A 15,265-nucleotide genomic window follows, 5' to 3' on the forward strand; every position below is an offset into this window, starting at 1 on the left:
TCTAATGTAGCCAGATTGGTATAGAAATTGTGTTAATGGAGCAGCAGTCACAATCTCATTTGTGGTGTCTGCATTCATCTGATGGAGGCAGGAAGGATTCAAGGAACAGCAGGACGTGTGAGTACAGAACGAATAGGTTCTTTAATATGTTTCAGGTATCAGTGTGACGAATCAATTTCCGGGGCAGCAGTGGTCCAGGGATGAATATCGGTTTCTAAACCATCAATCAGCCCCACACCTCTAGTACACCAGAAGGGATCCGAACAGATTGGAAACACAAGCAAATTGTAAACTTCCTAGTCCAATTTTGGTAACGTGGACAGAACAGCAGGTTTAACTCCAAAAGGTTGTGGGTCATTGGTTAGTTGCAACACAGCAAAAGTCCAATGATTACCCAATGATAAAAGGGACTGTCCAGTCAATGTTGTATACAAATATCTACTTTATTATTATCAAAACAGACAGTTATTTCCAGCACACTATGAAATACAAGCCACTCTGTAAAGGAATGCAGAGGACAGACAGTTTCAAAGAAGGAAAGGTTTGCACTCTGGATACTGACAGGAGGGTAGTCGGTATAGTAATTAATCGCGATACTTCAAGGATACTTGGTTTCAACACAAAGAGAGCAATGATTCATAAAATGTCACTAGGGACGTTCAGAGTATGACCAGGGCGATAGCACCACAATGCACCTTGTGCGGTAGGAGTTCTTGGTGCTCAACAGGGTTGAGTGGGTTTCAAGGTACTTTTCAGCTTATGCAGCATAGTTCAAGATGGGAGGCAGCTGCGGGTATCAGACGGCAGGCAGTTCAGCAAGCGAATCTGGGCGGACAACTGCAGGCTGGCCTACACAGTGGCTCAGGGTTAGAAATTGTTGTCTCAGTATTGGTCAGTGGTTCTGAAGCACAGGTCGTGGCATCTTGGGACAGCTTTAGTGACTGCGGGTTAGCAACAGTCAGTGGTGCAGTCAGTTGCAGCTCAAGGGGACATCGGTAGATGCATGTCAATGCACTATCAATGCACTCCTCCTAGCTTCTTCACTGGGCTAGTGTCATCCTTTAAGGCAGACAGCCCAAAGCTGAGGAGAGTGTTGCAGGCAGCTGCCATGTCCTTGGTTTGCTTCAGAATCTCTCTGGCACTTCCCACTTAGGAAGCTTGCTCCAGAGATTAGCAGGGCACACTGTGTGCTGGCTGGGTACCTGTTCTGGAGCTGCTGGAGGGTCATCTGGATTTGGTATCTCCCTCTGTTCCCTGGGAGATGTTTAGGGGATGGGTCTTGCTTCCTTGTTGGAGGTCCTTGCCTTCCTTCGCTGGCGGAAGATGTAAGACAGGCTGTACCTTGAGCCATGGTCCAATTCTGGGTTCTGTTTGTTACTCCTTGAAAGGTCTTCAGATGATCTCCCAAAAGAGGGTCTTGCCCCTCTTGTAAAGCCAAATGGACCACAGGGATGGGTGTAGACTAAGCCTACCTTCATGAACCAATCCTGGGTCCCCACCACCATTCACCTGTATGCCTGAGGCCATAACCAGAGTGCTTTGCTACCGAAAAGGTTAAGGGGTGAAAACATGTAATACTAAGTCCCACCCATCTTCCTGTCTGCTATGGAGCAAAGGGTCCCTCTAGTTAATGGAGCTCTCTGTGGTTCCTGATTAAAACGGCAGGTGTCCCTTGAAGCTGCGGCGAGACCAGACGTTCTGGCTGTGGCAATCCACACACTTGTACATTCTGAATGGGGTCTCCATGCAGAGATGACTACTGTAGACACGTTCCCAGACATGACATTTCACTGTCAATTGGTACTGAGGTCGGTATCTGGCATCAGATTGACACAGTGCATATGAAAGGGTGTTGGGGTTTCCAGTCTCCTTTGTTAGCCTCTGCAGCTGGGCCCCATGTGGGCCTGTTTGAATTAAACTCTGATTCGTACTTGAATGCTACCACCAGCTACAGGGCTCAACAAAAGGACAGAGTAGATCCATGGAGCCTTTGTTAGTTAATTCGACTGGCGAATGCAGAGGGAAGGTGTGGACCTCTCCCTACTGGAGATGCATTGTGTACTCCACCTGTCAAATCCCAACTAAATATGAGAGGGGGGAGATGGCTCCTGTAGGCTGTGTCCACCCAGAGTACACAGGCGCATGCATATGTTGCACAGTGAGCATAGGAGCATAGGAAAATGTATGTGGAATTGCCCCACGCATTTTCTGGAGGTTGATCCCCCATAATTCAATTTCATTTTAAAAAAATGTAAAAAGCCAAGATGAGCTCACACCCACCGTGCAGATGGTTGAGTGCCAAGCAATCAGGCTAGTAGGAAAGAGGGAGAACAGGTGGGAGGCATCCTTCCAGCTAGGCTCCCATAATCTGGTTGACCAACGGTCACTCATGGAACCTCAGGGAACACCAGGTTCCATGTCATTGCACATTCCATACCAGGTAGCTGGTGAAAGTACCATGCTACACAGTGCTAACAGAAAAGGAAACAGTGATTTTTAAAAATGGCCCCAAGAAGTGGATTCCAGGCAAATAATGTTGTAATGTCAAAAAGATCTTGCTTTCAGAAAAAAGATTGAACTGTTGCTCAAATGCTCTTGAATCTGGTCGATTGTAAGTTGGTGCCACTGTTTGGTGCTGGCTATTTTTTCACTTTTGATACATTTCCTAACTGAACTCAAGTTTAGTTATTTCAACACAGTTATTTGCTTGCATTAATTGGTAAAAGTGAACATTCCTTGTGCTTCCCAAATCTATACAGAATACCTAAGAAAGGACAGCTGCAGTTGCGTACCGGCACTCTTACTCTGCAGGTCTATGAATCAGTTACTATTGTTCTCATCTTCTAAAAGATAAACAATGAAAAAACACTGAATAACAATATCTATTCAATTTTAAACTGACCCAAATGCTCTTTATGCATCAAAAATAAATAGATAGCAACACATCTATGAAAAACGATATAAAATATGTATTACAATTTAAAAAAAATATAGAAAACGCCTTTTTTTCAAAGTTAGACATAAAATACATATGCATTCAGTATCAAACAATCAATATCCATACAATCATACTGCTCAACTTGGCAACATGTACCGCTTGGCAACATGTACCTGACCACCCCATTCAAATACAAATATTTTTTTTAAAAACGTTCAAGTCTATACAATATAGACGAACTGTCCCCCTTGGACATATACAATATAGAGAACATATCCCCAGTTTGTCCCCACACTCTAAGTGTTATTGTACTGTATTAATAAAGGGCAGCAAGACAGAGTTGCTCAAGGCAGAGTTGCACACGTTGCACACATTACAAATAAAAGATCATTGGTCATTTAGAGGGAACTTAGGCCATGTTGACCAGTGGAAGACCTCTTGATCCCTGAAAAGACTACATTGACTGACCTAGCCAGCTCCACAGCCAGCATTGGTCAGCTAGGTGGGATCAAACTAGGTACTGAGCAAATTAAATGTATGGGTTCGACCAGTTCCCTAAACTACTGATGCCCTGGCCTACTCTGCTTGTAAGGTTGTAAATACCTACCTAAAGCACTGAGTGCAATGAAAGCCTTATTTTAATACTTGTGGAGGGACTCATTTATTGGTGATGACCTGGCAAGTTGGACCAGTTCATTGACTACTGAAGAAAGAAAGAAAAGGTAAAGGTGAACATTGGTGATATAGAGTAAGAGATGTAATTGGTTCTAGTCTGGTTAATAAACTATTTCACACCGTATAAAATCATGGTGGTGTTAGCTATTAACTGTTGCATGTGTTAAATGTGTGCACACTGGTGTTGAGGCCAGGAATCATTCCATTTGGCTACTTGCTTACGCCCGGGCAAGTGTTCTAACCCTTAAGCTACTACATCCCCTGGCTTTGCCTTTGTCTGAATGCATATGTGCCTGACAGTGGTACAACTTTGGGCATGCAGGTGGCGTGCCCTGTTGAATACAAAGAGATACTGAGTGGCAAAAGGGTAGACAGGGAGTCTCATTACAAGCCTGGCGGTCTGGAAACAAGGGTGCATGTAGCAGTGTACTGGCACCCTTTCCGGACCGCCAGACTACAAGTATGCCTGCAGGGACTGTTGGTCACCTGCCAGAGGCACCAGCCCCTGCAGACATGGTTTTTATGGAAGCACTGGCACTGTTAGCAACGGTGTCGGTGCTTCCGTGTCCCTATTTGCGTGGAGTCTTATGGGACTCCACGGGAATTGGGACTTACACTTCCCGCTGCCAGACACCCCAGGCCTCCGGGACTAATCTCCCTGTGGCACTGGGATATCAGGTGGCAGAACAGTGTTACAAGTTAAGCGGCAAACCCGTCGGTAGTACCGGCAGGTTACCGCTGAACTCGTAATGAGGCCCAGCGTCACAAATAGCTGCATTGGCCAAGCATTGGAGATGATCTTGGGCCAAAATAGTGGTCAGTTTTGTTAATGAGGTGGTTGTTTCCAGTAATATGAAAGAAGGATATATCAATATTGCTCACAAGCTTATAATCACAATTGTATGTTTAATGGACTATTCAAGTATATCCAACTTTTATCACGTATGTAATCTTGGCAGGCGATTTGAATTTAAATTGCTTATGGATAAGGGGAAGCGACCCAGTGAGAGACTTTTACGGTGGAACTGTCTTGTAAAACAGAGGTGTCTTTTTATGTTGAACGGTGCTTTTTCATCTGACATCCCTCCGGTTTCAACCTGGCACAAAGGCAATTCTTCATCGACAATTGATTACATTTATGTAAATGTAGCATTGTGGTCAATAATGAAAGCTTTTTGCATCCATACTAATGAGGTAAGCGATCACAAGATGCTTTCTGCTGAATGGCTCGTTAGTGGCGAGGACCAACCTGCCAAGCATCCTCATGTGAAGGGCTCCCTAGTAGCGAATTCGGGTAGGAATCGGCTCTGATAGTCAGAGGGCGCCTTGATTCATTTTAACAAATTATTAACACAATCAAATGTGGAGAATGATAACAACGGCTCCCAGATGGGGCTAATTTATAGTGATACAATTCAAGCTTTCAGCCGTCAGAAAGTAGCAGTGGGTGGATATGTCAGTCATCTTCACACTTTTGATAAATTAGTCCAACTCAGGAAAAACAAATTCCGTGCTGAGCTGAGAAAGCTTGCAAGGCTTCCTCCTTCCCTCAGAGCGATTCTCTCTCAAAAAATTTGAACAAATCATAAGAACTGGATGCGTGGGCACAGGGCCTTGTTATATCAGAATGACGGTGCTAACATGTTGAACACATTAGCAGAAAAAAACACTGCTAAAATGTGGACCGTATTAAATCAAGCCCTTGGTGCGCATCAATTTGTTCTACAAATCACTCAAGTGGAAACCCATCAGTGGGTCTCCTATTTTGAATGTTTATATTCACCACCACTTGGGCTTAGGGTCTACAAGACCTTAACAAATGCAATGGAGTTTTCCTTTAAGACTGACAAAAGCGCTATCTTGGGGTTGATAAAAACAGCCAGTAATTTGCGGGCGGTAGGCCCGGATGGCATTTCAAATTACGCCATGAAGTCTCATCCAGAACTTTGGGCATCCATATTGGCTAATATTTTTTCGGCCATTAATCAAAAACAAAAATTGCCAAAAACATTGACACAATCGATCACGGTCCCAATTTATATCTCATATATCTCATTGTTAGATGCTCCTGGAAAAATCTTTGCAAGGCTAATTTTGATTAAATTCAATATATGGGTGGATACAAATCATCTGAAAGACCCCTTACAATCGGGCTTTGTAAAAGGAATGGGCACAATACCAAACATTCTTGCCCTTAATATGATTCAAGCACACCTAGCAGCGGGTGGCCAATCGCTATACTTGGCCTTTATCGATTTTAAAGCTGCCTTTGATTCAGTAGACAGGATGCTGTTATTTGACAAATTGCGTAGACATCGTTGTCCTCACTCTCTATTGGCTCTAATAATATTGTTACATACTGGCACAACCATGCGGGTAAGAACGGACCTTAATGGTAGTTTGTCCCCTACTATAGCAACTCGAAGAGGATTGAAGCAGGTTGTGCATTAGCCTCTTTCCTATTTAATTTCTTCATCTTGGATATTGGGATGTCGATTAAGAACTGTGTGGGTGACCCGCCATTATTGGGGGGTCTTCAAATACCATATTTACTCTATGCGGATGACCTGATATTGCTGTCTAAAAGTCCTAGGGGCCTGCAAAACATGCTCGAACAGGTTGGATCCTATGCGTTGAACAACAATCTAGTCATCAACACACAAAACACTCAAGTCATGGTCTGTAATGGAAAATCAGTGAGGAATAAGACTATGCACAAATGGCAACTGCAGCAATGAAAATAATCTACGACCCTTAATATCACAATCAAAGATAATACAAGCAAGGTTTGGAAAATATTCGCTAAGCCACACCTTAAGTTTTTACAAAATGAAAGTTACACCGATCATTTTGTATGGGGTGGAAGCTGCCCTTCCTCAAGGGTGTTTGTTTTGGGATCGCATTGAGCCCAAATATTGGAAAAGCCTCCTACATTTACACTGTAGTACACCATCAGCGATACTACGATATGAGATGGGTGCTTTGTCGCTTTATTCACAGGTGACGTGGAGGCAATGTGCCCTCCTTTGCAAAATGTTAGACGGTTTAAAGAAATCAACTATCTTGTCTGCATTAGCAAAGGATCTCTTAACTTTGCACAAAATCTTTTCTATGAGGTGGCAGACTCATGTTTTGAACGCAGCCGCTGATGCTGCGGTGAACATAGACCTCCTAATAACTAATCCAGATAGGGCAAAGGTCAGGATATTCCAGCATGATTGGTCTGAAACTTTAGCAAAATGCTCCGACCATAAAGATTTCAATTTTCATTTATTTGGCTCTAAAAGATATGGCATCTTGGCAAGCTACCTAGCAAAATGTCCTTCTCAGCACTTTCAGAATAAATTCCTGAGATTTAGACTGAATCTGTGGAACACCAGAGATGTATTGTGTAGAAGGAAGCTAATTACCCCAAAACTCAACTTCTGTCGCTACTGCTCATATGTCCATCAGAAAGAAACCTTGCGGCACTTGATAATTGAATGTATTGCATTAAATGATGTAAGACGCAGATGCTTTGAGAAAAAGCTACTTGTGGATAGAGATCAACTATGGCATCTTTTCTTTACAAATCCGCGAGTCACTATACAAACAGTGATAGTTAAATTTCTTCATATTGTCCTACCGATGAATGTACCTGGGAACAATTAAGAACCAGTCATCCTATTTTGGAAACGTTTGATAGGTTACCTCCCAAGCGACAATATTTTTATGTAACAATATGTATTGTGTTATAGTGCTGCCTACAAGAGGGGAGTAATGCACTCATTGTATTAAGTGTATATATTATGAATACATCGGATCAAATCAAAGTTATTGATGATTATGCCATCTGTGCGATGTTGATTGCCCTTATCATCTTGTATGAGTTACGATGTAGGGTCGACTTAGACTCTTCCTTTTGATGGTAGGGTGTATGTATATTGTCATATTGTTATTTTTGTGCATTATTTTCGCTTGGTTGTCATTTTTGTGCATTATGCTTGTTTTATGTTGTTTTACGCTGATTTATGCTTGTTTCATTGTATCAAGGAAAGGAAAGAAAAAAGACAAATGATTTGAAAAGTTGTATATTCAACTAAACAAATAATTTTAAAAAAATCCAACTTTTATGGGTGGTCTCAATGCACTATTGCAAATGGTAAGTCTGTGTCTATGACCAGGCACATTAAGTTGCAGAGAAAAGCCCAATTAAATGCTTCTTTACAATATCTGAATTTTTGCTGATTTTTTCCACCCATGTTCTGCTGTTCCTCTCCCGAGTCTCCTCCCCTATTGGCTGCTCAAATCGAGTAAATTTAGTAGGTATTCACGTCGCAATGCTTCCTGCAGCTCTTAACATTAATAGCAACACTGGGCACACCACGGTCTGTAGCTAGCCTATCGCTGTGCATTTTAGACTCCGCTGATTGGTGTCCGCGGCTTTCTTAGCTTAATTGCATTGTGTGTATGCGTGTGTGTGTGTGTGTGTGTGTACAACCTGTCTGTGTCCGAATTTTGCATGGACATAATAGCACTGCTACCCTACCTGGGTCCCTTCACTGAAATAATACACATAGGCACTTGGGTAGCTTTGCTGGCACCTCCTGCCCATCTACACCCATTGCTTCAGGAAAGCTCCAGTCCCTTTCTTGCTTGGATTCTGATGATCTCCACTGTGTAGCACCGCCCACTTTCAAGCCAATGGCCTCCTTCAGACTCTTGTTTTCACATGTTTTTCGTGCACCCGTTGACCCAGCTACTGATGATTGCTGTGCCACCCCTTTGCCATAGACAGGCAACATTCCAGGAAGAGTCGCCAGGTTTAGCAGCTCATAAAAACACCAAGAGTGCATATCTGGGGAAGGGTTGTTATCTCGAAGTAGAGGGTCTGCAAACAGATGTGAAACTTGACTCTGTGTTTTTCTTGCAGGATTCAAAACAGTTTGCCTGGTACAAATCAAAGTCATTGATACCAACAAGCACACTCCCGTCTTTGATAGATTTGATGTAAGTATTGCCCATTGTTCTGTCTTGTGTCTCCCCTGGCATGCTGGTGGAATAATGATCTGTAAAATGTTGTTGTGTGAGTGCCCCTGAATGTTCTATGGATGTCAGTTCTGTGGATGTCAGAGACTTTTTGGAGTTGAAGGGGCTCTTACCTGAGCAATTCCCAAACCGATGTGCGGCGTAGCAGAGAAGAACAGAGCACACCAGCGAGCCCTATGTGTGCCGGAGGTGGTGTGTTCGGTCTATACTTGGAGCCATTGGCACCGACCTCGTAGCCGTTGGGAGCTGTCTTGCTCATTGAGGGCTCTGGCAATATGATGACGTTTAGAACATGGCACTGGTGGCGTTGGGCTGTGCAGCGAGTAAAGAGCCCTGCTGAGTGCTCCCACGTAGGGTCAAATGAGCTCTGAAGTGTGGAGGTTGGTGGCGCTCTTGTTACGACACCGATTTCAGTGAGGGTGTATTTCCAGTGTAGTAGAGCGGCACACAGGTTGTGTTGCATGGCAGCGGGGACGGTTGCTGCCGGGGTCTGCTTGGAAAAAAAAAACACACAAAAAACGGGGTGCCCGTTGTCAAGCGCTGCTGGAATTAGAAGCAAGGAGGTACTGTTGAATTTATTGAGGTAATATGGACTCATTGGGTTAGCACATCCAGCGGGGTGCTTTGAGGAAGTTCTATTGTGGCATTTCCATTTTGGTGGTCCATTATGGTGATGCAGCAGCCATTACATCTCAAGTTTGGTGATGGCGACACTTGAAGGATTGAGACAGTTTCACTTGACTTGTGTAAGAAGCGGTTAATCTATGTGAAGTTGTCTTTCAACCTTATCCTTAGAGAACGTTTCCAATCTTAGCATCAAATGTCATGTGAGGCCTGCATAACTGCCTTTGGGGTCCGATTGTGGTCAGAATGGCCTACTGGTTGTGTATTGTGGGGCTTCTAGCTCGGTGACATGGTTGTTGGATGTGAAACATGGCCTTTTGCTTGAAACAATCTATCTGCATGACGTGGCTATTAAGCTAATGCCTAACCTTTCTATGTTAAGTGTTATGTATGTATTTTGTGTAACCATGTTTCCTCTACAGGCCCACCAAATATGTTAACTTTGAAATTCAGGGTAATGGACTCGATAAGAAAAGGTGTCTCTCATTGACCATGTCCTAGTAGCCTCAATCATCTCATTTTGCATGGTCAGGCTATATGCTGTATGTATTTTTATATAAAGCTCAGCTTGTGGCCTAGCAAACCACTTGCTGGGTTTGTGGCGGCTCAGCCCTTGTGTGCTTGCTTAGCAGTGCTGTGTCTGCCAGTGGGCTCGACCTGACTGTTGTGTTTTGTTGTGCAGTGTCTGCTGGAGTGCCTGACCTGGCAGTGGGCCACCTGGGGTGTTGGACATCTGGCTTTTGGGGGTGTTATGAACCTGTGTCTGATGTTGTGTTTTGATAGTGGGGTTTTGGACACCCAGAGGTTTGTTGATGTTTTTCCTGGGAGGTTTACCTGCTTGTGCCTTGGGAGACACTGAGTTGGACACCCCGTAGCCTCTACGGGGTGGTCCTCTCTTTCCATTGGTGCATTGTTGTGGGTACTTTATGCCCCGTGTCTGGAGTGTATGGTGTTAGCGTGTGTTTTGGCAGTATATGTTTGGTTGAGGGGTGACTTTCCTTTCAGTGCACGGTTAGCTGGTAGGTAATGTGATGAGGACAGGGTTGTAGTTTGTGGATCCTGGATTTCGTGGTGAGTTGTGGTGTTGGACACTTCCTTCCCTTGCTCAGCCTGTTTTCTCTCTTCTGGCCTGAAAGGGACACCACAGGAATCAATGGGCAAAGACTATCAGTGGGGTGGGGTCCATCTCTGTTAAAGGCAGGCTTTCTACATGCGGGGCACACTATTGTTTTCCCTATGCACTTCTTACACTTTCTTAGAAAAAAACCAAGTCATTTCCAAACTCAGAAATGCTGCTTAAACTTGCATTCACTTGCTTTCTTTGATATGTATTACCTTTTTTTGTCAAACTATCACACAAATTCCCTGTAATTTTTGTGCCCCTTCCCGTATGTTTTTTTTGCAGGTTATATTCATAAAGATGCTATATGCTTGTCAAACTGCTTAATCACAAATAAATGCTACTGTTGTGCTGACAGGAGTAATTAGGAAATTAAACTGTGTGTTCATGAGTGCAAACTTTTCATTTTCACTACAGGGGCAGAAATACCTCCAATTCTAGGCCCAAATATAAGCAAAACACCAGTCCAACCCATGCCCTGACCAAACACATTTTATAGCACTTGTTTTTTTTTTAATAAGGAATGGCAAAAAGTCATAGGATTAACAACCAGTTTTTAATAAATAACATCTCAGCAATGGTCTCTAAACCTGCTGAGCGACCCGGGTAACCTTCTACTCTAGAGCGTGTTTATGGATCCCTTAATGTACTAAAAGTCCCCGCATTACCAACAATATTTTGGGTGCACCACTGCCAGGGAAGTGATTTGAAGTAGAATTGATGCACGGTGTGGAGTTTGGAAAGAAGCATCCTCAACGAAATTGCCCCATTTTTAAACTATTACTTTAAACTATTATTTTGAACATTTGATCCAGGGAGGATAGCTCAGCGGCAACGTGCGCACCTTGGAAGCAAGACCACACAAAGCCTCTGGGTGTTTAAGTGCATTGTAAATACGTAACTAAGACAACAAAAAAACAATTACGCAACTAAAAACAAGTAATTCCTGTAACAGCGCCTCGATGCCCGCGGGCTGTGTGAGCGCTTTAAAAATGTAAATAAATAAATACATTTATTTCCTTTGAGTGTAGTTCGAATGCCAACTCCGCCCCCTTGGTACTCCATCCTTTCCTCCAAACTCCTCCCCTACCCTATCCCTTGTCTGATCTCCCTTCAAATTTGTTCTATTTCCCCCACTGGAAATATGATATCGTAAACTTGTGACACTGCCCAGCACGCTGTTAGAAGTGACTGCTGGACACAAAACGGAAGAGAGACATTGGGAGTGGAAGCGCCCCGCAAAGTGCCCTGCCTACCTGGCGCCATGCTGAGATCAGGGTGTAATGCAGGGTGGAGTTATGAAATTGAACGAAATAATGAAAAGAAATGACAGAGAAAGTAAACATCTAGTGATTTACTATTTCTTTTAGGGGGACTGTGACCCTGGACATTTGCAATGCTTGCATCTATTGTATAGTGTAAGCTATAGGGGTGCGTGCTATAAATTGGCTGTGGCATCACCACAAACACAATCCCAACTACATCTCGTTTGTGTTGAATCATATCTTAACCCACTGATTCCATATGGCAATATAATGCAGCGAGTCAGCGTTGTGCGCCATCAGCCAGATTTCAACAATGAAGAGAAAGTTGCATGACATATTTGTAGCCCGGGTGAAATCATAACCACGCGGCCTGAGACATGTGAGCTGGATGACCTGGTACTTTGCAGCGCAGCCTTAGTGCCTGAGCATGGTGGCCTGGGAGACAGAAGAATGCTGCCAGTGCGACGGCCGATCTAGAGCCAGCCTGGTGGGCCAATGAAGAAAGAAGTCCCGGGTCGCGCATCCTCATGGTGGCCCAGGTGAAGAGGCCAGGGGCCAACTCGCGTAGGGAGGCAAGTGCACGGTTCAAGGCCCCGCTCCTTGTTGACAGAAAGGGGGGAACAACAGTGGCTGGGTATTGCAACGTATCACAAGATCTCCCAGGTTACCATGGTGATCATGTGGCACCCTATGAGGGCACGGGTTACCACAAGGACTAAAGGACCATACGGGTCCGCAGCAGTGATGGCGCCAACCCCTTTGGCAACAGGGTGCGGCTGTGATGTTGTATAGAGCTCAGGGGCACTGCCATGATAATGGAAGCACCCTGCGAGGACACGGGCACCACCATGCAAGGGACAGAATAGGGGGTGAGTCAGCCCCTGACACGCAGCAGTGAGGGGTTGGCCCAAGCACAATTTTCATCCGCTATAGGGGACTGTGAAGGGTGCTGCCTGGGCCCCGAAAAAAAAACGAGTTAGCTTGTGGGTGTTGTTGACTGCAGCAGCCGCACCAATTTTGTTTTAATAGTTATTTGTATGCATATATACTTATAAATGTATGTTCTTATATATGTTGGGTTAGGAGGCAGTATCAGGATAATGGGTAAACAGGGAATGTAGTTAAAGTTGGTAGCGAGATGCCCTGGCTTAGGGCAACAGCTTAGGAGGCTGCCTGCCAGAGGCCATCTTGGGAGAGGGGTTGCCCACAGTTGCCAACCTCTGGCCCCACTTTTAGGTGGGTGACGGAGGCCAAAAAGGAGGGGCTGTTGGTTAATAGTGGGGGTACCTCCCTGACCGACCAGAGCAGTGGAGTGCCAGAGCAGAATTCTGCAGGACGACAAGGCCAGGGCCGGGGAAGTTAGAGAGGACTATTTGGGGTGTATAAAGAGATGGTAAAAAGCTTTATGGTTATCAAAATTCTGTAAAAATGAAGGTCATTGTTGGGGACTGATAAAATTCAGCCTGGTGTCTGGTGCCATTTGTGTAGGAGGGAAGTAACACAACTCATGGTGTAGCCCATCTCCTGTTTGTGTAGAGTAGTGCATTAAATTCTTTGCTTTTGCAGGTTGAAGAGCATCCCTTTAATTTGCAGCTGGTCTGTGGGAGGGGGTGTAGTGACCCCACCCTGACCTAGTGGTGATGGCCAAACCAGTGGGCTCTCTATGTTGGTTCAGGCACTCTCGCTACGTTCAGTTGCTCCAGCATACTTATGGGAAATATTTACACCCCTCCAATTAAAAAATTCACCAGCCGCCAATGGTGGGAATTCTGCTTTGTCAACTCTACCATCTCACACACAGGAGGACCTAAAACTGAAACAACCCACATGAAGCATAACACAGCTGATCTGGTGGACAATCAGGTCCTGTTCTTCTTAGAAGCACATTAATGAGGCGTAGGCCTGCAAGACCTTCAACTGCATGGCAAGGCCCATATGAAAAACAAAAAAAGAGAAAAGCTAAATCGCTCTTGGAGAACTGTAGTAGCTGACCTCTCCGCAGCACCTCACAATAACAGGAACACACAATCCAAAGAACAGATGAAAGGGAACTCAGCTTCATACAGAGCAACATCAGGCCATCGCAGACGCATCTGATTCAGGGGAAGTCGACGGTTTGGTTATGGGCGATTGGCCAGGTAATTTATACCCACGCACAAGATAAAGATTTGTGTTGAGTTAACAGGGCTCAATGCAGTTGTGCATTTCCTGGATGTAACTCACTGTCAAACTGTAGAGGATCCGCCAAATGCCTCTGCAGGAAGTCCTGCCGCCCCTACTGCCTGTATGCTGGAAGCCTGAAACTACATCATGCTTGACACCAGTAGTTGTGACCATACAGTGACGAGTGTTCGAGAAAAGGGATCCGTTAAGAAAACCCTATCAGATATATTCCCGAAGAGAAGACAATCTCTTGGAAGAAATCCCTGAAGGAATATGAGAATGAGAAAAAGAGGAGCTGGTGACATCACAAGAAGTGAGTGTGATGCACAGAGAAGATTGGCTGAAGAAGATGTATGGACATTATAGAAACTGATGACGAAATAAAGAACCAAGTGAACGTTCCTATGCGGAAAGAAGATTGTATGTGCCTGTGTGACCCACTGAAGAAAATGCAAACTGTTAGATAATTGTACAGATGCAGCAACGCAAGCAGATTAAGTGATCATAGAAGCTGGCTATAAGTAGTGAATAGACTGCAGGCGAAGTCACCATTGATTAGTTTATGGACATCGATGCCACAGCTTTAGTAAGTTCAAACCCATGGAGAAAGAAGGATCGAAAGCTGTGTCACAGCAAAAAAAGCTGGGAGCATGGAAGAATCGAGAAGGGCTGTCTGGCCTGGTGTCAAGACTGATGGCAGCCAAGACTGGTTATCTGTTCTTATAGGCAGCAAACGTGAGAAGCTGAAAACGTCTCTATCAGGGTACAAGAAAGAACACCATGAGTGCAAAGTTGTATTCATTTAACCACGAGTGCCCAGTTGTATTCGTTTAAGACAATGAAATGCTGCAAACCAGGCCGAACTACAGTCTCCTGTCACGTGAGCCAAGGATGAAAATGGCGTTGGGCATTCAGTTCTAGAACTATGATAAGCGCGTGCCCATACTCCCTTATATTCCCAGTGATGAGAATACATTGCAAGGCCAAGTTCAAAGACAAGCGTCATGGCAGAAGGCATGGGTGATGAGAGACATTGGGCTAATTGGATGGGGAGGTAGTGTCAGATTCACCTCCTAGCACCTGGGAATGAGCTTATGTGCTGCTAAGTGGATCACATTTTCGAGATATGGCACGAGCGTGCCAAACAATTTTAGAGGGCCATATAATGAAGAACCTTATAGTTTGAGAGCCAATGATAAGTTGCGTTCTTAATAGGGTTGAAGACGACTTGCACTAGAGAAGGGCACAAGTTGTCCACCTGACAGTAGAGACTCAATCACAACCCGATCCCTTACAGAAGGAATATTTAGATGTTCCACTTAACCCTGTCACAATCCCTCGTAGGTTTTTCTTATTTGCCACGTAGTATGATGTCACTTATGATGAATGTTTAATATGAAAGAAAGTTTTTACGTGATTTATGCTGAGAGAACGCTGTGCGTTGTCCGTTGA

At 44.4% G+C, this 15,265-nt stretch overlaps 1 protein-coding gene across 4 annotated transcripts in view; it reads left to right on the forward strand.

The window, feature by feature from the left end:
- The window catches only part of CDH17 (cadherin 17), a 440,636-nt gene that overhangs the window by 342,981 nt on the left and 82,390 nt on the right, over window positions 1-15,265 (forward strand). For all 4 annotated transcript variants that reach the window (XM_069621361.1, XM_069621360.1, XM_069621359.1 and 1 more), the window contains exon 11: window positions 8,526-8,602. In XM_069621361.1, coding sequence (XP_069477462.1) covers window positions 8,526-8,602 — 77 coding nt within the window. The remainder of the gene's footprint in view (window positions 1-8,525; window positions 8,603-15,265) is intronic.

Source organism: Ambystoma mexicanum, chromosome 5q, assembly GCF_040938575.1.
Source record: "Ambystoma mexicanum isolate Mex_15411 chromosome 5q, UKY_AmexF1_1, whole genome shotgun sequence".
Lineage (NCBI taxonomy): Eukaryota > Metazoa > Chordata > Amphibia > Caudata > Ambystomatidae > Ambystoma > Ambystoma mexicanum.